This window comes from Podarcis gaigeae, assembly GCF_964106915.1.
Source record: "Podarcis gaigeae genome assembly, chromosome: 2".
NCBI classification, from domain to species: domain Eukaryota; kingdom Metazoa; phylum Chordata; class Lepidosauria; order Squamata; family Lacertidae; genus Podarcis; species Podarcis gaigeae.
In genome coordinates this window covers 86,511,527-86,539,251 of record NC_139679.1, presented here as the reverse complement: position 1 = coordinate 86,539,251, position 27,725 = coordinate 86,511,527, and the positions used below count along the sequence as shown (strand labels likewise).

Sequence of the window (27,725 nt, the reverse complement as noted above, 5' to 3'; positions counted from 1 at the left end):
CTTACCACATTCAGCCACCAACTGTCCTTTGGGAAAGATCCTTCCCCAAAAGAATTCTGGGGACTGTAGTTTGTTAAGGGCGCTGAGAGTTGTTAGGAGGCCCCTATTCCTCTCACAGAACTACACTTCTCAAGATCCCTGTGAAGAGAGATTGACTGTTCAAACAACTCTGAGAATTGTAGTTCTGTGTGGAGAATAGGAGAAAGTTGTGAAAGAAAAACTTTCAGCACCCTTAACAAAACTACAGCTCCCAGGATTCTTTGGGAAAGACTGTTTAAAGTGGTATGACACTGTTTTAAATTTAAAGTGCAGTTGGGGCCTAAGTTGATAGTGTTTATTGGTGTTTTTTTAAAAAATAACCCTACTTTAATGCTATTTGCAAGCTGCTTTGAAAAGATTTGTATCCTGAAAGGTATGGTATTGATTAGAGAAATACATAAATTAATATGAGTATCAGAAAAACCAGAATCTGCATACATCACAATTATTTTTCTTAACATTTAGGTGGAATTTTAAAACATTCCCATTCAACAAAGGCATTTGATGGTTAAAATATGTTTTGGGCAACCTTGAAATTATGAGGATAGTTGGAAATTAAATGAAAATTAAGGGTGAGGATTTGCTGAATTAATAATTAGAATTGGAATACAAAAAGGGGAGGTATGAGGAGGTCTGGGAAGTAAGTTATAAGAAAATAAGGGAATGAAATTTTACTTGTTTTTAAATTGTTTTTAGTTTTGTATTTTTCTATATTTGTTACTTTTTGTGTTTGTGTTTTGTTTTTATTATTGTTTTTTCTTTCTTTGTATAACCTTTGAAATCTTAATAAATATCTTTAAAAAAAATGAAATTATGAGGATATTTGTTTGTTCCTAATAATCTTTTAATCACTTTGCATTGTGTTTATTGTTGTTTACCACCCTGGGTTCTTTTTTGGAAGAATGGTGGGGTAAAAATCTAATGCGAGGTTAAAAATCGAATAAATAAAGTTGGAATAGGAGGCACATGGTCTTTTAAAAATCACATCTACACATCTCTGGAGGTGGATAATAGCATTTCATGCATTATGCCTTTTCTGCACTCATCTGTGAATGAGGTGACTTTAGATTTTCGCAAGCAAGAAACCTGCATGAGGCCTCCCTGGACAAGAGTAATTTATTGGCCCTAAAGGGAGCGTGCCATTTGCTCACTTCCGTAACTCTTATTCCACTGTCCTCTTAGGCTTCTGAAAATCAGTGAGAAGGCACAGTGTAGAGCAGTGCTTCTCAAACTATCTGATGTGGTGGGCTGGCAACCCCACCCCGAATGTGCCAGAGACCAGTACCATACTCATAGCTGTCAAGTGTCCCTTATCTGAAGGGACAGTCCCTTATTCCAGCGCCATGTCCCGCTGCTGTCCCTTATTGATGCATGTCCCTTAAATGACGTCCCTTAAATTTCAAAGGAAGCAGCTCCTCTCCCTCCCTCCCTGCCGGCCAGGGAGGAGGGAGGCTTCAACTCTGTCGCGTGGCTGTGTTGCTCACCCAATAAGAAGTCTAAGAATGACTGGGGGTGGAGCTTGCATGCCTTGTGCTGATCAAATTGGCTGCGTTGCCTGGGGACTCGCCTTTGCTCAGCGCTTCCCAGCGGAGAGGTGACGGTGGTTTTCCTTGAGGCTTTGTTTGGCTGCTGGCTGGGCTTTCTGCCTTTGGCTCAGAGGGGCTCAGAATTTTAACATACCTGTGCTGAGTGCTCGGATCGGAATCGGATGGATACGTCATCGACGACCCACTCACCCTTGCCGGCAAAAAGGTCTGTCTGGAGTGAGGGCACATGGTGAGGGGAAAGGAAAGGAGATCTCGTGGGAGGGGGGGCTTTTGAATTTGTTTTGGATGCTCCAAAGGGGAACGAAAGGAGCTGGTTGACTAAAATGGTGGGTGACTGGCGATCTCGTGGCAAGGGGGGGAGGCTGTGTGTGTATGACTAGTTAATGCAAGCTGAGGGGCTTTTTGAATGCTGGACGAATTTTGTTGCACGTGCTGCTGCAAAGTTTGCAGTGCAAAGCCAGGCCGGGGAGCCATCTTAAGTTGAGGCTGCATAGGACTTGTGGTGCGTGTGATTCAGATTCTATTCAGTTGAACCTCTGGTTACAAAGTTGGTTGGACAGTGTTCTCGAAGCTACCAGCATGAGTTTGACCAGACTGCAGGAGGACAGGGAGACTGGAGTGCCTGGAACAGGTGAGGCTGCAGGTCCCTTATTTTGGCTGCTGATCCCTTATTTTCAAATCTGTAAGTTGACAGCTATGACCATACTTGGCCCTGAAGCATCCCACCCAACCTAGACTATGGTGGAATCACAAGGACCAGCAGCTGATGGCTTGTGGGCTGGCAACAATCCACGGACCACCTCTTTGAATGCCCGTGGTTTAGATCATTATTCAAGGTGCAAGGTTTGGCTCAGAACGCAGTTGCTTTTCTAACATGCATAGACCCCAGACAACTGTCTCACTTACCTTATCTTGATACTGATCTTGCCTGTACAAAACCTATGTGTAGATTGTCACAGGTGGTATTCACAAACATACGTACTTCACTGCATATCTGTGCCAAAAAGACACATGCAATGTTCTTTGTAGAGTGTGCATATTATTTCCTTCCTGGAAGTATTTTCCATGTTGGAAAAGCACATTGTACAACCTTAAAATGTCATGTGTGTGAAGGTGCCCTTAGCTGCAATTTATGATGTATCTGTTTGAACTTAGTTCTATGTTTGGATTGTGCATGTTGATGCTAAACTACAGTTGGCTATAGTTTTTCCAAAACGAAGGTATAATGCCACATGGGAGCATTTTCTGCTGGCATGACATCCGGGACCATACTGACAGTGCAGTCCACAATGTGCTACTGTTGCTGTCTTTGGGGTAGACAGTCAAAGGTAGGCTGGAAGTTGTGTCTGTGATTCTGGAATGTAATACTTTAAGTGGAGCCATATATGGACTATGAAGGGTAATTGGAAGCATTGCAATGATGATGGAATCTGATATCATTGGCACTCTCAGCTGATGGGAGTTAAGACAAAACTGAGAGGTTGCAATGAGAGCTGCACCTAGGTTAAGTAAAACTACCACATCATTTCCTTTTACATTTCACAAACCAAGAGTGCACCTTGTTTCAGAGCATTTCATGACACACTTGTGCACACATATTGATGGGTTTTGTTTTTTTAACAAGTATTGACTAGTTGTTAAATCTACCCAGGAGCTTAATTTTACAAGCAACCTGGATATACTTTCTGGGAAGAGGGGATAATTTGTGTGTGTGCATCTTGAAATAAAACCTGATGATGGTCTCAAACTTTTGTTCTGCATGTGCTGATCACCACTTACAGGAGTTGAGTTTGTGTGTGTGGTTGACATTCTGATCTAGGATTTTCTCATATAAATCTGTTATCTCTCAGTTAATCCATATTTGCAGCCTCGTACCCAGTGTTGCTTGGGAATTCTGAGAAACCAGAAAACCTGTGGTTAAAACCAGTACAGTTTTGAAAGTTTCAGTCCACCATCTTGGTTCAAAATGGCATCCAATTGTATCCAAATATAGATGAAAACCTCCTCCTTGATCTCAGGAGGTATAATATGAAAGTTGTTTACAATATCCTAAGAGGTGTCCAAATAGTGAACAAGCAGCATTCGAAAAAGTATAGTAGATGCAAAATATACCATAACCCCTGTCTGTCATGGGCCCTGCCTGCTGAACAGCAGCCTGAAGGGGGAGAAGGCGGACTGACTCCACCTGCAGCTGATCGGTCTTCAAGGACACAGAGGAGGAGGCACTGATGAGAACTAGCTGGCTTCAGCTTTCTTAAGCAAGGCTTTCAGCAGCAGGCATATGCTGGTAATGCTTGTAGTTCCTGGCCCTGCCTTGCTGCTTCCTACTCATCTTCATCTTCCTCCTCAATCATCAGATTCCCTGATCCCTGGACCGCCTGACCAAGTGGATTGCTGTTTGCGCAACACTAGGACTGGACCTGACTTTGGATACTGACTCTGCCTCCAGGTAAGTACACCTCAGAGACTCTTCTAGTTGGCTGGTTTCCCACTCCACTGAGCTCTGCATGTCGTTGCTCAGCAACGAGACTATGACACTGTCCAAAGAAATTTAAATTTGTTTGAGTCCAGTTGTATTGCTGTAGTTAATATCTCAGAGGGAGGCCCAGGTTCAAATCCATCAACATAAAATCCTCTGCCATGAAACTCACTGAGTGAGCAGTAGGAGTAACACTTTGAATCGTAGAATTGTAGAGTTGGAAGGAACTATGGTGGTCATCTAGTCCAGCCGCCTGCAATGCAAGCATCCTTTGACCAACGTAGGAGTTGAACACACATCCCTTTCTAGACTGTTACTACAATAGCACAGTAGCATAGATTTTTGGTGGAGGGGAGTTGGATAAAATGTTCTTCTCTTGCACATCTCAAGCTGCATGTGTGTCTGTGTGAAACTTCATTGATCTCCACCAGTTTAGCAGCATAGCTAGCTTGAGCTTTACTATTAGCTCTGCAATATTATCTTGGTTTCTACCACCTCTTCCACACATGCACCTCCAATAATATCTTATACACAAAGGGTGGTTTTATATTAAAATATGGAACCAGGAACAGAAGTTCCTGCATAGGCACCCTAAAGGGCCTCTTCGCACATAATATATCTTACACGTACACTTAAAACTGTGAAGTGTGAATGTGACAAAATCATGTTTGCAAACAGGTTATATCATAAAGGCATACTCAGCAGGGAGTTATGATTGGTTGCAGCTCCCTGCTGAGTGTACATTCATTCGGCAAATCTGGATTTGCCTCTGTGTAATGCAAATATTCACCGAGATGCCACAAAAAAAGCATGTAAGAAGCCGTCATCGTCATCCCAGTTCTTAACTATGTTGTTTTTCAATCAACTTTAATTACTGGGCATGCACAATTCTTTTTGACAGCTTCTGTATTCATGCCGTCCTCTCTTTGGTCACTCTCTCCGCATCCCTTGCATGCATCACCATTCATCCTGTTGACCAAGCAGGGGGCCTTCACTTCATCTTTGATTCCTCCCTCTACTATTCTGCCAATGTTCAATCTATGGCTCTTTTGCCTACTGTATAACCATTACACTACACTAGCTCCATGCAGTCTCCTTTTCATACCTTCCCATCATTAGTGAAAAGGTCTGGATGTGGTTTCTAAGTGTTTAGGAACCCTTTACAAACCTTTGCGCTAACCACATGAAGGTCTAAAAAGGAATCTGCATGGAGCCAGTGTGGCGTAATGGTTATAGAGTTGGCCTAGGACCTGGGAGAGCAGGGTTTGAATCTCCACTCAGCCATGAAAGTCATTGGGTGAGCTTGGGCAGTCAACATCTCTTAGCCCAGGCTTCAACCTCGGCCCTCCAGATGTTTTGAGACTACAATTCCCATCATCCCTGACCACTGGTCCTGCTAGCTAGGGATCATGGCAATTGTTCCAGGTAGCATCCAACTAAATTACATTCAGAGTGGACCCATTGAAATTAATGAACATAACTAATTTAGCACTGTTACTCTCAATATGTCTACTCTAAATAGTACTTAGTGATAATCCTTAGTAACCGAATATGAATGTCTCCCTAGTATGTTGAGCAAGGACAAACATTTTGTGTGTGTGTGTGTGTGTGTGTGTGTGTTGGTGGTTGATAGTGGCAGAAATACTGACTGAAACTGCAATGGAGGAGGAAGGGTTAAATTCCCCAGCCCTGTATCTTATCCCATGGTCCTAATCTGGTTGCCCCCGCCTCAAAAAGCCCTATTTGTAAAGGAAAAATCAGCTACACTGCACCAAACCATATTATGAAAATATCATGTCCAATTTGGGAACAGGCTTTGCAACCGATGGTATGGAATATGAGCCTAGGTGCATTATCTTTCAAAGGTCTCAAAATTCATCTCCATCAGCAGGTTCATGGCGGCCAACCTGAGCCCTAGGCCCACACTGCACGACAGCTGTTACGCAAACCGCAATAGCAATTTCCTCCTCCTCTTCAACAAATGGAGTTTTCGCTGCCAGTGTGAATTGTTTAGTACTGTATTTTGGAATGTTGGGGCATGGAGGGAAATGGGAAGAACAGGACCAATTGCATGGCTGTGTGGAGCTTTCGGAAGCCTACTCCATGTGCAAGGCTTGGTGTGTTTTTTTTTAAGATACAGGCATTGATCTACTTTAATCCAATAAATGTAGTCCAAAGGAGCTACTGTGGGTAGCCAGCAGCAGTGGCAACCAGAAACGAAGGGAAAAGCAGGAGGAACAGCTAAATCCAAGACAAAAATAGGCTTGAAGGAGAAAACAAAATTAATAAAGATTAAAGGCTATATCACACATTTCTCATTCCAGCATTCTGCAAAGAGCAATTGCTCTGCATTTTGTGAGTCTATTTCAGTTTATATGTTTTCCGCTAAAGCCTAGCTGGCATTTGCAATTTGCACCCTGTTTCTATAGAAGCTCTGTGTTTGGCTATAGTGTTAAGAAGTCAGCCAGATTTCTTCATTGGCTAATAAAATGCTGAAGAAAATCTAAAATAATTAACTCTCTCTCTCTCTCTCTCTCTCTCTCTCTCTCTCTCTCACACACACACACACACACACACACACACACACAGCCAAGCCCCATCATTGCATTATCAAGTGACTAAAGATCTTCCTCTTCAGTGGAAGAATATGTGACAGAACTGGCAGGATTCCCTGTTTACTCACTTTATAGTGGTCATAACAAGGAACCCATTAAAATTAATAGCTGTGCTTATTTTTAATGCTGTTTTGCTAATTCTGCCTTACTGCGGCACTCCCCTTTTGTCTAAGATAAAAAGCAACTTCAGTTTTATAATGCCCATGCAGCAAATAAGAGGAATGGCTCGGTTGTGCTCCCTTAAAATAAATGGGAAGGGCAGAAGTCTCTGGGAATCTTGCAATGAGCATACCATCCTAGCACTGCAGGGGTTATGCTCGTAACCCATATATTGCTGTTATCAAGGGAATGGCACTGGATGTATTCCCACCCCCCTCATTCTAAGTCTTGCCCATTAATGGATTTTTGTGTGTGCCTTTTGTTTTGAGATCACCTGGAGCCACCTTACACACCAGATCAGCAAAGAAGGTCCTAGGCCAAATTTGGCCTTCTGGGGACTGCCATGTAGTTCCATGTCAGGCTAGTGAACGCAGCAGTAGGCCATGGTGGGATACTGGAACTTTGACTTGCCAACTTCCATCTTTTTCTCATTTAGCCTTCTGGAAAAACTCACTGGAGATCAGGAATTTACACAAAAATATTTCCCCCCTTCCTTTTCAGAATTGTTGTGAAACTGGCTAGCCACAGACAGCCAACCACAGCTCTCTCGCACAACATCTCAGTCTCAACTCTATTTTAGCACTAGATGTTTCTGAACTTCATCGCTTTCTGTCTGTTGAAGCTACTGATGCCTGTGAGCCTAGAAACCAAGCCACTTAGATCCATATTCTTCGCTTTACCTATCAGTACCAGTTAAGGATCTGGTACTTTTTATCTCAAAAAGGTGATGCCGTTATGACAACTGTACTTCCCCAGGCAATGATGGACCTTTTGCTTGGCTTCCCAATTAGCTGACACATGTAAGAGCAGCCCTGTTGGATCAAGCCTAGTCCACCACCCTGTTCTCAAAGTTGGACAGCAGATACCCATGGAAAGGCTGTAAACAGGACACAAGTGCAACTAGTGGTGGCTGGTGCATTAGAGCAGGGGTTTTCAACCAGTGAGCCGTGAGTGCCTTGAACGATGGTGAGGGGAGCAGGGGAGTTCCGAGGTGGGGGCGGGGCGGTCTGCCCTGGGTGCCATTCCAAAGGGGTGTGTGACAAAATGCTCGCCCCCAATTGGCTGCACCCCCGGGGCGCATGCCGCTCGCTGTGCACCCCCCAGGATGTGCGCCACACCCCCGCGGGCGGCCGTGACACCCCCTGGGTGAGGGCCACTCCGGGTACCAGATTAGGTTGCTCTTCCTCTGTTTGGAAGACATCTCTCTTTGGAGGGGGAGGGGCAGCTCAGAGACCAGGGAAGGCAGCAGTAGCTGCCTGGGACTCCCAAGGAAAGGGGAGAGGAGGCTGAGGTAAGGCTGTTGAAAAAAGGGTGATAGGCTGCCAGCTCTGCAGGCAAGGGGTGACATATTCAGAAGGATGCTGCCTCTGATCTTGGAGACAGTAAACAGCCAGCATGACTAGTAGCCAGTGGTAACCTTATCCTCTATGAATTCATCCAATCTCCCTTTAAAGCCATCCAAGTTGGTGGCCATTGTGAAATCTTGTGGTAGCAAATTCTACTATGTACTGTGTGGAAAAGTATTTTATTTCCCTCCTCCAGGTTACTCAGCTCTCTCTCTCTCTCTCTCTCTCTCTCTCTCTCTGTGTGTGTGTGTGTGTGTGTGTGTTTTTGCCAGTAGATGCCAATACGGAGCAAAGAAACGGATAATGTGATCACGTGGAACAAGAGTAGACATTAAAGCATACATGGGAGCATTCAACATGTGGAAGTGGCTGGGGTGCAGGTAAACTAATGCTTGGCTCAGCTTTGAGTTACTACTTATAAACACATCAGCAATCAGTTGTCCTGAGGTGCAACTCTTCAGAGGATATTGTACAGCCTATTCCTATGCAAGCAACTGCAGTTTAGAGATAAGATTGCAATGCTGTAATTACTGAGAGGTGTGTGTGTGTGTATGTATGTGCGTGTGCTGTGAGAGAAGGGCACAAATAACCTTAATTTATCCTCTTTTACAAAGGACTTGTTTAGGTGTTATAGCATTCAGTCTGGTACTTTGTCATTCTAGCATGACAGAAAAATCATGAGAAATCCGACCAAGCAGTGTAACTTGTGAACAAGCCCATTGCGGGTTTCATTTATTTTCCTCTGCAGAATTTAATTGCTTTGTAAACAAATGTTTCATTGTTATGGTGTTTCAAAGGCGATAATTTAGCAAAGGAAGGTTTGTGCAGACATTAGAGGGAGTCAATTGCTATGCTAATAAGGAACTCTACCCACAGGAGTGGTGAGAGTTGCCTGCAATTAAGTGAATTAGAGCACTGAAATTCCATTCAATCTGCTGGCTTCTTAAACTGCACTAAGCAGGGGCAATGTAATTGAATGAAAATTACTACAGAAAACTTTTTTTATATTTTGGGGGTATGTGCTTAGACTGGGAGCATCATAGGCTACACTGGAACTAGCTCAGTTTCATGTCAATTAAGGGTGCTGCTGAAATTTGAGAGCCCAAAGGCCACCACTGGCTATTGCCAGGCTGCTGCCTAGAGCAAAACAGCTTGGGCCTATTCTCCCACCCCACCCCATATTGTTGTTCAATATGCCTATTTCTAGTCCAGGTTAAAGTGTTGGTGCTTCTTCCCTTTAAAAACCCCAAATGGCTTCCCTCCCAAGTAGTTTGACATATGAGGCTCTGCTCCAAATTCTCTTGCAAACAGGTAGTTATCAGGAGCAGGTGTTTCCCCTGATGCAGTGCAATCTCTGTTGGGTGCCCTCCCAAAGAAGGCCCACCTGTGCTGTTTTAGACTCCATTTTATCTACTTATACTATATTTATATGATTTATACCCAACCTTTCCTCCCAAAGGATACCAGGGCAGCACTTCCAGACAGTTGCTTTTTTGCAGGTGGTGTTCAGTTGCATGCCAACAAATTCAGGTCGTGTAAATACAGTGGATTTCTTGATGTTGCATAGTAAACACACACACACACAGCTGCAAATTGGATCTTTTATTATTACAAAAGTGACAGGGAAATGCATTAAAAAGGGTGAGATAACGACGACTTGACCTGATGTCACATAACATTCCAATCAAAAGGAAAGGTCAATAAACAGCTGAGGTTGTACAACCTCCCTGCAAATGTTGTGCAAACAAATCAGGATGAATGCCCAATAAACTGGTTGCCTGGAAGGGACTGAGAAGCCATTAGCACTGGCCGAAGGGTGGCTTGGATTGTTGTATTTCTTCTGCTTTTTGTGCTGGGGTTGTTTTCTCCCCCTTTGAACTGCTGTTGCTTTAGTCATTTTCCCCCGTTATATGATTTCTTTCCACCACCGCCCCTTCCATATTATGTTGCTGCTTTCTTTACTGTTCTTTATTATTTGTAATTACACTTTTATTGTTGTGATTTTTCTTTTGGTTGTACGTCACTTCAGTTTCATTTGAAGAGGAGAGGGGCAGGTTTTCTTTTTAAAACGCCAAACAATAGTGCGGATGCGTTTTATAGTACTTGAGACACAAAAGGGCATGCAAGCATAGAGAGGAAGAAGTGGTGGTCAAATAACTGTGTATTTATTCTTTTTAAAGAAAAAGTTGTTGTTGTTGTTTAGTCGTTTCCGAATCTTTGTGACTCCATGGACCAGAGCACGCCAGGCACTCCTGTCTTCCACTGCCTCCCGCAGTTTGGTCAAACTCATGCTGGCAGCTTTGAGAACACTATCCAACCATCTTGTCCTCTGTTGTCCCCTTCTCCTTGTGCCCTCCATCTTTCCCAACATCAGGGTCTTTTCCAGGGAGTCTTCTCTTCTCATGAGGTGGCCAAAGTATTGGAGCCTCAGCTTCAGGATCTGTCCTTCTAGTGAGCACTCAGGGCTGATTTCCTTAAGAATGGAGAGGTTTGATCTTCTTGCAGTCCATGGGACTCTCCAGAGCATCAATTCTTGCCTCCCCTAATCCCACCAACTGACTTCTGCCTTTCAGTTTGTTTAAGAGTTAGTTTGTTTTTCAATCCAGCAAGTTTCAGATTACTGCTGTACTGGCTAATAATGAAGAAGATGCTTCTGCCACAGGGCAATGGTCCTAAGCACATTGAAGGCAAGTTGATAACAAAAGGAATGACCTTCCAGTTTAGAGCGAGGGTGTAAGTCTAGGGTGCAAGACAGCAATAGGTAGGCTGACATACTTCTCTTACATATTAAAAGCTGCAACGTTTATTGACGGATGTGTGTTATTTAACAGGTACGTTTCTGCTAGTGTGGGGGGTAGAGAGACTGAATGGGAATGCGTGGAGACTGTACTTTGTGTCAGTCACTGTGACAAGTCATCACACCAGCCTATGAATCTGCTCATGAGAGGGGGCTCAGCTCCTGCTGCTGCTGCTACTCGGCTGAAGCTCAGCCCATTTTAAACACTCATTGTGTTGCAGGCAAGTACTTTTTAATCACTTCAGATATAAAAACAACACCATGGATACCTCAAAAACACAAAGCAGGGAGAAAAAAGAACTCTGGCTAGGAAAAGAGAACACAGCATGAGACTAGGGGATCCAGCCAACTGTAAAATGGGAAATGTCTCTTCTTTCCACCCTCCAACTCCAGCTACACACACACACACACACACCCTCTGAAAATTACAGACACACTCAAAAATTGCCGCCGCCTTCTCCAACACAGCAGAGCTGCTAAACAGCCAGAATGCAAAGTTTTTTTGTTGTTTTTTTTTAAAAAAGCATCTTACACAATTGCACATGAAATATTAACAAGAGGCAATTAGTTGTCTATGATTGCATAAGGATCTAGTTGAGATTTCTGCATTGCAGGGGGTTGGACTGGATGACCCTTGGGGATCCCTACCAACTCTACAATTATATAATTATTTAGGTCATAGCTTAGTGGCTGAGCACATGTTTTATGTGCAAAAAGGTTCCCCGTTCAACCCCCGTGTCTCTAGGGAGGGCTGGGAGAGACTCCTGCCTAAAATCCTGGAGAGCCTCTGCCAGCCAGGGCAGCATAGCTGTCAACGTTTCCCTTTTTTAAAGGGAAATTCCCTTATTCCGAATAGGATTCCTCGCAAGAAAAGGGAAAGGTTGACAGCTATGCAGGGCAGATGACACAGGGCTCCATGGACCAATGGTCTGATAAGGCAGCTTCATGCATTCCTGCGCTTACAGTGCTATGTGCTTCCCGCTTCGTCCTTGGTGGTCTTTAATACTGTGCTATTCACGTGTGCCTTTGGGTTGGCATGACGTCTGGCACGGACTTGCAATATTAATTGCTGCTCTTAAATGGTTTGCTGCTATTTTGGGTGAATAGCTGCTGCTTTAGGCTGTGGGTTTTAAAATTTTGTATTTGCATTAAGTGTTGGCTGCTTTGTGGATTTTTAAAATGAAAAGCTGGGATTAACATGTGTTAAATAAGTTTTTTTTAAAAGAAAATTGAAAGAAAATAATAGATAATTTACTAGGGTGTGCATTCAACAACTCTGATCAGGGGCAGATGTGTGGTAAAAATAATAATTCCTCAGGACTTGACAGGACAATATAAATTAACAGCTTACCAAGTGGATAGACACACACTGTGAGTGGTTACTGCCTGGTGTATTGTCATCCGTATGGATACAGTTTCTGCATCTTACTCAAACTGCTTTTTAAAAATTTCCATCAGTTGTTTGTTTATCATGCTGGGGAACTTCTAAACTGCTGTGTTTAAATTAAATTCTGTGGGCCATTGTTTTCGATGAACTAAAGCAGGCTTTGCCAACCTGATGCCCTCCAGATGTTTTGGATTACAATTCCCAGCATGCACTGGCTGGCGCTGCTGGGAGTTGTAGTCCAAAATATATGAAGGCATCAGGTTGGCAAAGGCTGAACTAAGCTGCCTGCTTTATGTGATCTGGCCAGAGGCACATGACGAGCTCACATGTCTGCACCACTGCAGACTACAGGGAGTAGAATAATGCAGAGTGGTTCAGTCTTCCCTGTATGTAAACAAAAGCCTCCCCAACCAATAGGAAGCTAGTATGTCAGGAACTGGCTGTTTGCTGACAGGCTGGACTCACTAGCCACTCCTGAAAGCACCAGCAGAACAATTTGCCAACCAGGATTGTGCCAGTTCTATAAGGCAGCTTCCTATGTTCCTAGCAAAAACATTAAAATAAATGGAGATGACAGTATTGAACCTGAGGTCTTCTGCTCGCCAAACCGTTCTGCTACTGACCTCTGGCCCCTTTTCTTGCAGATGAAAGTAAAGTGGGGTGGGGGGAGAGTGAGGGCTGCTGCAAGAGGAAGCATCCAACGGCAGAGGAGCCAGCTGCGTCCAAACATTGGCCTTGGGAAAATGCAGCTAATCAGTTCTGATTAATCAGATCTCAGTTTTTAATTTGCAACAAGATCCCTGATCAGTTAATCATGCGGATTAATCTATCCATGGTTTGAGATCCACTTAAATGTATACCGTATTTTTCACACCATAGGACGCACTTTTCCCCTCCTAAAAAGCAAGGGAAAATGTGTGTGCGTGCTATGGAGCGAATGCAAGGGGGAGGCAGGCGGGAAAAGCCCCCAAGAGCCGCACACAAGCTCCGTGCGCTCTTGCGGGCTTTTCTACAGGAGGGGGAAGGGACTGACTGGCTGCATCAGTCCCTTCTCCCACCTCCCAGAAAAGAAAGGAGAAGCCGCGATCTCTTTAAAGGAGTTGCGCGGCTTCTGCCGTTTTGCAGGAGGTGGGTGAATTCCCCCACTTCCCAGAAAAGCCAGGAGAAGCCGCGATCTCTTTAAAGGGGTTGCGCGGTTCTGGGGGCTTTTGGGAGAGGTGAGGGAACCCCCCCACCTCCCAGGAAAGCCAGGAAAGCCCTGCGCAGCATCTCCCAGCAAGGAGAGGCTGCACGGGGCTAAAGGGGAAGCCAAAACAATGAGCGGGATCCATCCAGCAGGGAGAGGTTGTGCGCAGCCTGTACACTGCTCTTTGGGGCTGGGGGAAATTTTTTTTTTCTTGCTTTCCCCCCCTAAAAATTGGATGCGCCCTATGGTCCGGTGCGCCCTATGGTGCAAAAAATACGGTAGATAAATTGCCCTCACACATATATGGGTATTTACCTGTGCGATACGTAGAAGTTGGTTATTCAAGCATACATACTATTCTGCTGCAGTTGAGCATCTCCGTCGAAATTGAACAAGCCATCTCAAGAGAGATAGCTAAAACGTTGGCTGTTAGGTGAAATTGAGAAGAGGAAGCCGCAGCTGGATTTACAGTCCTGCAGTGTGCCATTTTGTGCAGATGGAAGCCAAACCAACTGCCATCCCTTTGGTTCCAGTGTGAAAGAAGGTCTCTCACTTCTCACTCTGTATTTCTTCAGGCTGACGTGCAGGTCTGTCCTCGAGGTTACTTTCATGTGTGCTTCATCAATTAGTATCAGTTGTAGCTGCAATTGCACACGGGACATCTACCCATCACTGCATTGTGATCCGAATTATCTGAGGTGCTCAAGAGTTGAAATTGCAATTTATTGTTAGAACCCAATTCGGGCTCCACCCTCAAGACTGGAGCAGCCTGGAGACAAGACAAGGAGCTGGGGTCCAGGCATTCACCAAAGACTAAATGCCAAGGAGGAAAATTAAATGGTGCCCTCCCATTAATTTGTGTTAATTCAACTATCTGGGCGCTAAAGGTTTTGTCCTCGATATCCACCAACATAGCTTGTCTAGGGGGTGAGACATAAATCAGGCCTATGATGAACACAGTATATTTCAGAATTTTTCCCCTAACCCTGCAAACAAACAAAAAATCTTTTGGCTGAATATGTTGAAGCTGGGATCATATACATGTGTGCAAACAATGCACTCTGCAGCTAAGTTGTGCAGCAGGGTAGTGGGACTTGTGACCTCTCTCTCTGTTTTGAGAATGCCCCTCGCCATTTCTGGGTTAGTACACTGAGGATGGATTGAACTAACAAAACCTTCCGAGGCCTTTAGTTTATGTGCCGATTCCGCATGATGTATCCCTTTCATATCCAAGACTTGTACTATGTTGTTGTAATTTTGTGTGCAGAGGCAACCTAACTGAGCATGTTTCTGTTCAGGCTGACTGTATTTCAATTATACTCCCCTTCCAAGATTTCCAATTAGCCAGGCCCTTGGTGACAGAGAGCATGTGCAACCCTTTAGTGAAGTGGGCTGTGTCACTGAGTTCCTTGCAGGCTGATGCTCTGATCACGACGGGGGCAGTGGAGCGCTTTGGGCACACCTTGCCCTTTTTTAGTCTGAACTGGGCTACATTTGAGGTTTTTATACCTAGATTAGACTCCTCTCCCATGCCCCCTCCTCCCCACTCTATTGAATTGGGTTCATTTTCTGAACGATCACATCTGTTTATGTTCCACAGACACCTGCATATCTTGAGATGACAGCAGCTCCTTGAATGCTGTAATCAGTTATTTCTCAACAGAGGAATTGCCAATTTGGTAAATAAAGCTCATTATATAAAGAACATGGAAAATGTATTACACTTGCCTGAGGGGGAAATTGTCAAAGGCAGCCAGATAAAGCAGCCCTGGCATCCTAATCCTCGCAATTTACAGCTGCTAAAATGCAAACTGTAGGTCAAAGCCGGCATGGGCAGGGAGGGACAAAGGTAGGGGATGCAACTCCTTTTTAAAGCGAGGGAGCTGCAAAGGCACGTTGCCTCCCAACAGTGTTGTTGGAAAAGCGGAATATTGAATCAAGCATTCCTCTACGCCACAGGTGGGCAACCTGCAGACCTTGACCCAGTTTCATGATGCACTCGGCTTAATTGAACGTGGGCCGCAAGGAGGGCTAAACGAGAGGAAAGGAAGTACTAGAGAGATAGAAATAAAGGGGATTGCTTCACCCACCTTTGTTTCTGCCCCAATCTTCTTTGGGCTCACATTTTACTCTGGTCCTTCTCACCATCAGTAGGTACCCTGCTCCTGCTCCACAGATTGTGCTGTGTCCCCTCCTCTCCCCCTCTCTGCCCTCTCTAGGCCTGTAGCTGCCTTCAGGGTGGGAAATAATTTCCTAAGATGCTGCAATCTTTTTCCTCAACTTTCCCAACCAAATTTCTTCCTCTATCTCTATCACAAACGGGGGAATTTGTGAACATACTTTAGGAAACCAGGAGGGACAAACACTTCCCAGCTCCATAGCTGTAAGTTGAGCCAGAGTGGTCCTGTTTAAAACTCCAACTTATTCTGAAGCCAGGATGGGCTCTAAAAGCAGCCAGATTGTCCCAATGTCACTGCTCTGGAGATTCAGAGTGCCTTTCTGCATATTCCCTGCTTGGCTCTCCCACGATTTTCTGCAGAAGGTAAAAAATATCAATTTCAGTGTACGTTAGGTATTGAGCTCTGATATTCTTGGGTAGCTACTGCTTCTGATTAATGATGAGATTATTTAAAATACTCATACCCTGCTTGATAGCTTCAAGATGAACAGTTTCTTTTAAAAAACGATGTTCTTACTTTCAAAGAAAAAAGCAAATAAAAGAATATATGTGCTGAAAAGCAGCCTGAAAATATCCTAAACCAGGAGTGGCCATCCCAAATTGTGACCATTTTAGTCTTAAAAAAATTAATTTACTTATTGACCATTACAGTGGGTCCCCTGCTTTCCTACCTGTAAGTTTTTGTGACCTCTCCCCTCCCCAAAATGTGTTCCTTAAGAATATATTTTAATTGGCCACACCATTTTTACACTTTGACCACCTCTGCCATGGGCTCCAAGTGGGTTGACTGCAGATCACTGCAGCTCCAGGGGCCAAAAGAGATAAGCTCCTAAATCTCCTGTCCTAAACAAACACACACACACCTAGTTAGGGTACGCAGCTTTCCCCCAGGATCATTAAAAATGATGCAGTCCTGGTAGGATTGGACAGCATCTTTCTGTTCCCAGGGCAAGAGTGAGCACTCGTCAGCTATATATATATGGGGTGGCTAGTATTCATAAGCAAGTCACGCCAAGAATGGAGGCAAGTTTATTTACCTGTTGCATTATTTTTGGTGCTTTAACAATGCAACCATATTCCTGTTTACTCTGGAGCATTTCCTACTTTGTTCCATAGGGATTGCTCTCTAGTCAGGGTGTTTCGGGTGCAGCCCTAGGATTCTACTGCACTAGTATGCCTCCTTCTGGTAACTCCTGCAGGCAAGCTGGTGCCAAACATATTGCTCTGCTTTCCTTTGGACCACATCAGCAAGGCTGGGCAGCCCAGGACCAGGGGCGGAGGAAGGGGGGTGCGGTGGGTGCTGTTGGAGATAAGCAGTGTCCAGTGCACAGCGGAATGATGAAAAGTACGTGCCAACATGCTCTATATTACTTTATTTACACTTCAAAGCTGGTAATTTACAGAAAAACATCTTCCCTCTGCCGGAGCAGAGAAAGGCATCCTCTCTCCTCTAAAGCATGGAGAGAACAACACTGAACTGCAAAGAACAGTGAAAAACAGGAAACCAGTGTACGTCACATCCAGTCTCCTTTCCCGTGAGAAAACCCAACAGCACTTGACTGTGGAATGTAAACATTGTCTTGTGACAAGCACTTCGCTGCTCAGTGAAGGAAGCAGAAACCAACATCCTCCCCCTTTCTGTGAACATCACTGGGCAGCGTGTTCGTACAATATCAGTACAAACCCAACTTCTGCACATAGGTACAGTGTTGATCCCTTGATACAATCCTGGACAATACATCAGCAGGAATTTCATTACCTGGCATATAGGACACCGTTACGAGTCCCTTTTGAATACGTTCCCTAGCATGTTGCAACTTTAATTGCAAGTGCTTCGTGCTTTGCTTACAACCTTCAGAATTCAGCAAAGCCAAACATGCTTTGTTGTCCTGATAAACCTGGATTGGACATTTGACAGGAATTTTTATGTCTTTGCACAATTGTAACAACCATTCACAATCCTTAAGTGAATAAGACAGTGCATTCAGTTCAGCTTCACAAGTACTTAAGCTAACTGTTGTTTGCTTCTTGCATGACCAATCAAATAGACCCTGATTGTACTTATAGCAAACTCCAGACGTACTTTTCCTGTCTGTAGTGTCACTTCCAAAACTTGCATCTGCAAATATCTCAAGACCACCAGACTTCTGATTGTTAAATCTCAGTCTGTAATGCATAGTGCCTTTCAAATACCGCGCTATGCGTTTCAGAGCTTTCCAATCCTTAACAGTAGGATTGTTGACTTGTCTGCTTAGCAAATTACAGCTAACAGCAATGTCAGGTCTTGAACATCTGGCAATGAAGTTTAGCTTGCCTAGCACACTTCTGTACAGTGTAGTATCAGAAAATGCTTCTCCAGTGTCATCTACCTGATAACCTGTTGTCATCGGTGTATCTACAGGGTTAGCATCCATCAGGTTTAGTTTGCTTAACACATCAGCAATTTTACGTGACTGGTGTACTAGAATGTTACCATCTTGATCTCTCTCTATTTCCAGAGATAGGTAGTTGTTTACCTCACCAAGATCTTTTATGTCAAAGTGCTCTTTCAGTTGAGCTAGGGCGTTATTGTACATTGTGACATCCTTCCAAAAGAATAAAAGATCATCAACATAAAACAAACAATACAGTTTCTTTTGCCCCTCCTCTTTGACAAATACGCATGGATCAGCTTTCCCTTGCTTAAAACCTAGAGAAAACAATACTTCAGTGAGTTTTGTGTGCCAACACCGTGCACTTTGTTTGAGACCATAAAGGGACTTCTTCAGAGCACAAACAAATCCCTGTTTTACCTGTACGCCATCAGGTGGAAGCATATAAAGTGATTCATCTAGAGATCCGTACAGAAAAGCTGTATTCACATCATGGTGACTAATGTGTAGATTCTCCTCTGCAGCTAGCTTGAGCATAAGCCTAATGCTCTCATACCTCACGGTGGGTGAGTAGGTCTCGTGATAGTCTTCACCTGGTACCTGTGCAAAACCTCTGGCTACCAATCTGGCTTTGTGTCTGACTATCTTGCCATTTTGATCAGTCTTCGCTTTGAAGACCCATTTGCTTCCAAGCAGTTTCATTCCTGGAACTACTGGAACAAGGTCCCATGTTTTGTTCCTTTCCAAGGAATCAAGCTCAGCCTTCATGGCATTTAACCGTGGCTCAGCTTCCTTTGAATCCAAATCCTGGATTTCTTGGAAACTTGAAGGTTCAAACACCTTCTTGGAGCTTTTAACAGCTGTTACTGCTATCTTAGCAAACTCATCAGCAAATCTCTTTGGAGGTCTGCCTTTTGTCGCTCTCTGTGACCTACGAATTAGCCTTAAGTCTTCAATACTCTCCTCTTCCTTCTTAGGAGAAAAGTGACCTATTGTGAACAATGGTTCCTCTAATTCTTGATCAGAGCTTTCAGAGGGTCGCATAGAGGCTTTCGCACTCTTGAAATCCTCTGAATCACCCGATTCAGTTTCAGACTCAGACTCAGAACCTTCATCAGTGGGTGTGGGTTGTTGCGGTTGCTTTTGACTATCCTCAGTTTCATCACTGTCATCAGGATAACATTGGAAAATTCCCACATTCTCCCCCCACTTGGCATTGTACTCAACACTTCTTGTGAGCTTAATTTCCTTAGAGTCAGTCATCATTATTCTGTAAGACCCTTTCTGATAACCTAGAAAGATACCATGCAATCCACGCTTGTCTAACTTGGAGTTTTGTGGTGAGTGAACCCACATGTCAGAACCAAAAATTTTCATGTGTTTGATGTATGGCTTCTTGCCAAACATCTTCTCATAGGGGGTACAACCAATCGCTGAAGATAACCTGCGATTATAACTGTAAGTGAAACATGAGAGAGCTTCGGCCCAATAACTCTCTGGAAGATTGGCATCATGCAGCAAGGTTTTTAACCCTTGAAGCAATGTCTGATTTGCTCGTTCCGCAAGTCCATTCTGCCATGGCGAGCGAGGACTAGACAAATCGTGTTGAATTCCTTTCTCAGTCAGAAAAGCTTCAAACTGCTGAGAAGTGAATTCTCCCCCGCGATCACTGAAAAGAGTCTTTACCTTCTTACCATGCACATTTTCCAACCAAGCACAGAACTCCTTGAACCTTGGAAAAGCCTCTGATTTCTGCTTGAGATTGTACACATAAATATACCTGGAAAATGCATCAATGAGAACCATGAAGTACCTGTTTCCACCCAAAGAGGGCGCTAGTGGTCCAACCAAATCAGCATGAACAACCTGGTATGGTTCTGTAGCTTGCCTACTAGACACCTTACCTCTCGCAGCCATTTTCACCTTGTTTGCTGCGCATGCCTTGCACTTCATGTGGTACCTGCAGGGTTTAATAGTCATACCTTCAACCAAGGCAGGCATTTTAGATACTGCCTCAAAATGCAAATGACCAAATTTTCGATGAAAATCGTGAATACATTCTGCATGCAAACTTTTGTTAGAACCTGCAATGCAACAAGTGTCATCCTGCACAACATCATCAAAATACAAAACATACAAACGATCAACATATTCAGCGTGCAATACATAATCATTTTTCTTTGTGATGATGCACCTTTTGTTCTTAAAGGAAACGTCAATTTTCCGCTCATTCAGCTGTCCAACGCTGAGCAGATTATGCTTGGCATCTGGCACATAAAGCACATCCTGTATCGATAAGTCCAAACTGTGAAGAACAACAGTTCCGTAGCCTTTACTGGGAATTGTGTGGTCATCCGCCTGGTGAATCGCACCTTCCTGCGGTGTAAAAGACACGAACAGTCGCTTATCGTTGCACATGTGATGCGTTGCAGCCGAATCAACAACGAAGAAAGATCTAGACGTCTTCTGGACCTCTGCAACCTTTGGAGTGAAGCGTGAGACCATTGCCTTGTGCTGCGTTGTCCTGGACACCGGACCTTTGCCTTTGCCTCGGCCTTTTCCACGCGATGAGCTTTCGCTGCGCTGCTCTGTCTTGGCCCTGGGATATCTGCATTCCCTCTTCATATGGCCTAGACGTCCACACGAGTAGCATTTCACTGCCTTCAAAGCTTTGGCGCCATCTGGTGGTTCCACTGCACTATGGGATGACGTCTGTGAAGACTCCCCCTTGCTGATGCAGCTAGCACCCCGGCGATCCGCTTCATTCAATATCACGGCAGTAACATAGTCCACTGTTAGCTGAGCAGTTGGCTGTACAGCAATCTGAGTCGCAACAGACTCCCAACCTGAACCCAAAGATTGTAGTATCATAAAGGAATACACTTCCTCTGGAAAGTTGAGTCCTCTCTGTTGCAGCTCATGTCTCAGATTCTGCATCTCCATCAGATGTATACGCACATCTCCACCTTCAGCAAGAGCCATATTATGCAGCTTGTTAAAGTAAAACATTGTGGACCCAGCTTCTGTCCTCAAGTGAGCCTCTCTCAAAGCGTCCCAAATTTCTCTGGCTGAGGTCTTATCACGCAACAGACAGAGCTCTTCTGGGGATACTATCAACGTAAGAGTTCCCCTTGCCTTGGAATCCATAGCTTTCCATTCATCTGTAACTGGAGCTGGAGGGGTCTCTGTAATAACTTTATACAGACCCTCTTTCCGCAGAATAGCCTCTGCATAGAGAACCCAGTCCGCATAGTTCTTCCTATTGAGCTTAGGAATCCCACAAGCATCCTGAAGGGCCATCATGACTTTGGCATTAGCCTTTAGCGTCATCTTCGCTGCTTTAAATCAGGCTGCTTTATACATGCTGCGTCTGTGTACAGCTGCTTCAATCCAAAAGCAAATTCAAAAACAGCCTCTGCCTGTGAACCTGTGCCTTTCTGCTTAACTGCTTTGCTTATCTGCAGCTGCTTCAATCCGCATTCCAAAGGCAAGTTCAAAAGTGAAAGTTCTCTCTGCTGTCTTAAATTCATGCTGCGACACTGCTGCAGCTGCTTTACTTTCGATTTCCCCCAGCATAGGAAAAATTTATCCTTCTAGCCTTTTGCCTGTGCCACGGCAAAACCGGCTATAAAAGTTCAAAGTCCAGCCATAAATCCATTAATTAGAAGCTGGCAGGCTGCCCGGAGCTGTAGCACATACCTCATCAAATCATCTTGACGTGCAGAGCAGATTCCGTTCCGATCTGTCCCTCTGCATTCCGATCCTTTGCCGGCACTCCAATTCTTTGCCCCTTTGTTCCTTTGCCAGGAGCCCGACTTCTGGAGTCCATTCTCAAAACACTGCGTTGTTCTGGGCCCATAACCAAATGTTGGAGATAAGCAGTGTCCAGTGCACAGCGGAATGATGAAAAGTACGTGCCAACATGCTCTATATTACTTTATTTACACTTCAAAGCTGGTAATTTACAGAAAAACATCTTCCCTCTGCCGGAGCAGAGAAAGGCATCCTCTCTCCTCTAAAGCATGGAGAGAACAACACTGAACTGCAAAGAACAGTGAAAAACAGGAAACCAGTGTACGTCACATCCAGTCTCCTTTCCCGTGAGAAAACCCAACAGCACTTGACTGTGGAATGTAAACATTGTCTTGTGACAAGCACTTCGCTGCTCAGTGAAGGAAGCAGAAACCAACAGGTGCAGGCTGCCCTGGGTGCCACCACTGAGGGGTATGTGTGACAAAATGCTGGGGTGGCGCTCACTGCAGGGCCTGCAGCACACCAAGGTAGTGGCTTGGGCATGCGCAGGCTCTGTGCTGCCCAAATAGTCTGCCCGTTCCCCCCCCCCAGCTGTAGGGTGGCTGAATGGGAGGAGGCAGGCAGACTCCAGAGGCCCCGCGGTGTGCCCTGCCCCATGGGTGGAGTGCCCCACCCCTGGCGCCCGAGTGGCTTCCTCCACCGCTGCCCAGGACCTCCATACAAGCTTGCGCCCCAGGAAGGTCACTTTGGTTTGACTTCTCCCCTGGAGGTACACTCCATTATTTCTCGAGACAGGCAAAATGCCAGCTGCTACCACCAATGTATTAGCTAGCTTAAAGCCACCAGAAACAGGTACTACAGGCTAGAAAGGGTGGTTACAAAGAGAACGCATTGGCATTAGTAAGAGCTGTCTAGCTATGCCTGTCTAGCTATGGCAGTGATACTCACTGCCAAGCTGTTGGGAATGTCTTGGTTCCTGCAAAGGAAAGTTGCTTTACTCCAGCGATTTCTGAACTTCTTACAGGCAGCATGGAGGGGAAAGGAAGCAGCACAGAGAAAGTTGCTGCAAGGGGTACAAAGTTCTGCTGCATGAAACAGGGCCGAGCCTTTCTGCTGTTTGACTTGCCACACTTAGCTCTCTCTTCCAGCCAGGATGTCTGCACTTCTCCACCTAATCCAGAGCTTTCCATCCAGCTCCTGGCATGAAACAAATGAGATTTTTAATTTACCAACAGCGTCTGGAAGAGTTTCAGTTCTCAACAATGACTGGAAGGCGGTCAAGTCTGACAGTCGGGGCAGCAGAAAGGAGGGAAGAGAAGGGGGTTATTCTCAAACTTTTGGATCAGAAAACAACTGTCAGCACACAGCGGCCATTAAACACATTTTTATTGTTCTTAGGAGGAAGCTTGAGAGGGGAAGGCAGGAATGTCTCTGTTAGTGTCAAACATACAATCACACCTGCTTGAGTCAGTATTAACTCAATATACACAGGCTCTGGCATTTCCTTAGATTCCTTGTTCTGAAGGACAAAGAAATACAGAGTAACAGTGAAACAAAAAACTTAACAGGCTTTTTTTTTAATAAAAAAAAATGGAGGCTTATCACTCATGTACCCCATCGGAAACAAGATCTATTCATGGGAATTCTTCTCTCGGTGGAAGAGAGATAATGATGGTGGCAACATACATTACGCAGAGCATAGCTTTCCCTCCCAACGCAGGGTCCTTCCCCCTCAAGTCCAAATCCATCAATTAAGACTGATACATGCAGGCATCTGGATATGGATTCATGGTGATTTTGTGGACCACCATGGACAGAAGGCACTCATTGGCATCAGCATGACTCCAAAAGAATGCTGGGCTTCTAAGAGCTTCTGTGGTCCCCTGCTTTCTGCACTTTGCCAGCAGCTGGGCTTTAATCGAAGTGGACCAACAGTTCCTGAGAAAAGAGAAATAAAGAAGAAGAGGTGCATCATTACTTATTCAGCTGCTGAGTGAACCATGTAGCAAGAAATGACTTGCAAAAAGATTATGGAAGAGCAATCTCAAAATCTGTTGGTTTTCCTTCTAAGAAAACATGTTGTCCTTTAAATTTGTGACAACAATTGGGATTTTTGCATATTTAGAGATTTTTCAGGAAAAAAGAATATCAACTGGCACATCTCAACAAATAATTTTTTTCTGACTTAAAACTGCCTGTATAGAACTAGTGATGAGATATGTTGAAGTTTACATGCAATTCAGTGAAAAACAAACCACAAGTCCATCACAGAATTATCAGACAACAAGTACCAGTCCCTAAAGATGAATGAAAACAAGGTCAGCCCCTGGCTTCCTAATCTGTAGCTCATATCCCAAAAGGTTTCTGTGTACAAAAGCTTCAGTTCATGGCACTATCAATCAGTAGAAGCTGCTCCCGATGGAAGCTTGATAAAATTACTTCTAAGCACAACATGTTGTGGATGGAAGGAGTAATTGCTACTTTCCCTCTCCCTGAAAATGCATGTTGAGCTCCTGAAGGTTATGAGAGTGGCACTGCATGGAAGCTGAAATGCTTTCAGTTCAAGGCTTGTTACAAACTACAAAGTCTACTGAAGTGAGGTTGACTGCAGCTGCATGGCATGAGGACTTTGTCCAAACTTTTTGCTTTGATTTCACCTATCCTGGGAAGATTGGGTCAATAATCCACCCTACAAACAACTCCGTTCCTTGATTTCAACAGCAATGAAGACCTCTTTCTTCCAATAGTATAACAAAACCTACCAGGATTCCAAAGAACTATTTCTTTGGACAATATTCCCAACCTGCTTTGCCCTGAAAGAGGCAACGATTCAGACATAATATTAAACCCCAGATTAGCATTACATGTGCAAGCATGTTCCCTTCCCCTTTCGTGGCACTTACTTTATAGTCCTTCCATGCCAGTCAAAAACCATTTTAAAAAATCGCAAGCTTTTTAGAAGCAAATTTAATTCTGCTGTTTTATGCTGCTTTTATGATTTTGTGGCTTTTAGCTTATATTATTTTTGTTTCTGTATTTTAATTTATATTCATTTTGTAAACTGCCCTGGGAATGTAATATAATAATAAAAACCAATCAAGAAAAATGCAGGCCATTTCTCCAGCAGCTTTATTGGAGAAGGTGTAATTTGCTATTTTGCTATTTCTCCTGCGCACAACAGATGCAAATGGACACCTTGTCAAGCTGGCCATTGTGACAATTTCAACTGCTGTCCCTTGCTTGCTACTAAAATGCGTTAAGCAGCGGAGCCTCCATACAAATCCTTCAACTCAGTGGAGTACTGCTGCTTTCAGAACAGTATTATGTAAAATCGTCCCAGGGTTAGGCACATTATACATGTAGAAGGGCATAATAAGACGCCACGCCACTTGTCACAACACTGCCAAGTTCTCTGCTATTTCTCCAGCATTTGTGGACTGTGTGATGGCCACCTTCACCCCCCACACTGTTCAGATGAGCAGTAGTGATGCTGCTGTCAGGAAGGTAGCCTCATGGCACCATGGCCAAACATGCTAGTGGTTAAGGATTGCTCTTGGCAGAAGACTATTTCATGGCACAGCCACATGAACTAGAGATGCTTGCCTACATTTTGATGAAAAACAGTAGCCACAAAATCCATGATTAAGACTGGTGAACAGCTACCTTAACAGTCAAGGGCTTAAGAGGCTCTGGCCATGGAGCCAACTTGCCTCTTAAGTGGGCAGGATTGATGCTACTTTTTAAAGAAGTATTTCCCTAGGCTATACTTGATCTGTAGAACAATTACTTTTTCTTCTCCAGTGCTGCTAACCTTTCTTCTCCAAGCCAACAGACACACTCGCAAGCAATTACAAATCCGCCCCCCTTGATTGCTGCTAATCGTAAGCTGAATAACCCCTGCTTTCTTGGGAGGGTATGTCCCCTGCAAAAAAAAAGGAATGCTATTTAGTGAATTGGGGTGTGTGCATGTGAATTATAAGCTTATATTTGAATAGGAGGCAAGGGAGGGTTTTTTTCTTCTTCTTTCCAAGGAGGAAAGCTAGCCGGGGTTGGCACAACCTACCCTGCAGCATCCCCTGGAGAGTAGGCAGAGACTGGAGCATGGGGCTTTGGGGATAAGAAAGTCAAGACTCTGGCTTCCTGAGAGGAGGGATTAAAGGAGACAAAACAGGAAAAAGGCAGGGGGGCCTACGGGACAGGAGGGGATACTAAAACAGGAGACTGTATGCTAAACAACCAGAGGCATGATGATACAGAATTCCTGCCACAGGATTGATAGGGGAGTCATAGGGAGTAAAAGTGAGCACTGCGAGCCAATTCACACAGCCACCCTAAGTCCAGACTGCAAGGTGCCAGTGGGGATTTCTTAAGAGCTATCCTCAAGAGCTGAAACAACTGTTGGAAGGGGCACCTTTGTTCTTGCCAGAGCAAAATTAATGGCCAAAGAGCAGTGCATGCTTGCACTGGTGATTGCCAAATAGATCTGGGGCATAACCAGGCATTAGCACACACCCTGATCTTCTGCTCCTCCTAAACTACAAGGGTAAGTTTGTCTATTAAAGAAGACAGCTGAGGTATGCCAAGGTGTGTGTCCCCCCGTCTTGTTTCCTACAGTCATCTGCAGAGCAAAGCCAAAGGAGTTAAGAGTCATGTGCAAGGTGCCCACCAGAGCAGACTCCTGATAACCCACTTCTATTCAAAGATACCAGCGGAATGAGACACCAGAGCAACACTATACAGCGGTAGCTTGGCCCAACTCTGAAGGATTGTGAGCACCATGTGTGGAGGTAGAAAGTGGAGCCAGCAGGAAAGTATTCCACCACTGCACCAAGTTTCTCCTTATGACCTCTGATCAACGGTATGGCTGTGGTCTTCTCTCTAGTATCAAGTTTCATATGTGCTGCGAAATGTTTTCTATGTAGGGGTGCTCCATAGTTTATACCTCTGGCTGCAATCTGAAGTGGTCTGTAGTCTGGCTACATGTTTAATACCTCAAGTGAGGGCTAAACTATCCATAATGTGCAGTTCTGTGCAAAATTCCACTCACACATAAAAATAAATAAAATTAAAGCAGCCACAGGAACAAGAATCTTGAACACTCTGTCTGTGGTGAAACAGAGAGTGATCCTGATTATTTTCCTTCCCACTATTGCCCCTCAGCTGCTTTTCCCTCTACAAGGGAAAAAGATACAGCTCTTCCTATCATTTTACCCCTATATATTACCCCAAAAAGAAAAGCAGTTCTGGGGTGATTTTTAGCTAGAAAACACACTTCCTCACCCTACTGGTCCTCTACTTAAGATTACAGGCTCCCTCAGCCAATTTTTACTTTAAAAAAAGCATGTAGAAATCTGTAGACAACTGCTTGCAAGGCAGTTTGGGCCCAAGAACCAGCCCAGAGAGGCCTACAGTTTAAAAAAAAAAATCACTTGGATCACAGAACTGAATCCAAGCAGACATGCAATATGCAAAAGGTCTTGGCTTTGTCTTGTCAAGCATGGATTGCCCTAAATGCATGAATGTTGTTTTGCCTGAGGTTGTGGTGATTTGGACGCCTGGAGGCATTCTTAAGTGAAAGAATCAACATACCTTATAGCTGTTATTTCAGCACATGGCGTGCATGTTCACAGAATGATTTCCACCTCCCTCTCATCCCAACGCAAGGATGCAATTCTATTGCTCTGAAGTCTGGGAGCTGACTTTCACTCTTACTGTAACTTCTCAGCACAAGGCAACCTCTAGTACATCAGGCCACAAATGGGAGCTCAAGCAAATTAGATGGAGAACGCCAGCCGGACCCGGTGCTGGTTCTATTGGTTCTTTGTGTTCCGAATGGCATAGAGGCCACCAGTTATAAGAGATGAGT

The 27,725-nt window shown here is 44.4% G+C and overlaps 1 protein-coding gene and 1 long non-coding RNA gene across 7 annotated transcripts in view; one reads left to right on the top strand and one right to left on the bottom strand.

Moving 5' to 3' along the window:
* The first annotated feature begins 158 nt into the window (after positions 1 to 158).
* On the top strand, positions 159 to 27,073 carry LOC310836500. Its single transcript, XR_014560095.1, has 4 exons — positions 159 to 412; positions 3,944 to 4,035; positions 15,156 to 17,031; positions 22,299 to 27,073. It is a non-coding gene; the product is annotated as an uncharacterized lncRNA (long non-coding RNA).
* The window catches only part of CHCHD6 (coiled-coil-helix-coiled-coil-helix domain containing 6), a 203,195-nt gene continuing 198,697 nt past the window's right edge, over positions 23,228 to 27,725 (bottom strand). For 4 of the 6 annotated variants that reach the window (XM_083721796.1, XM_083721793.1, XM_083721797.1 and 1 more), the window contains one exon: positions 23,228 to 23,797. In XM_083721796.1, the coding sequence (XP_083577922.1) occupies positions 23,774 to 23,797 (24 nt within the window). In that variant the 3' untranslated portion in view covers positions 23,228 to 23,773. The remainder of the gene's footprint in view (positions 23,798 to 27,725) is intronic. The other 2 variants (XM_083721795.1, XM_083721798.1) reach the window with 1 other exon arrangement.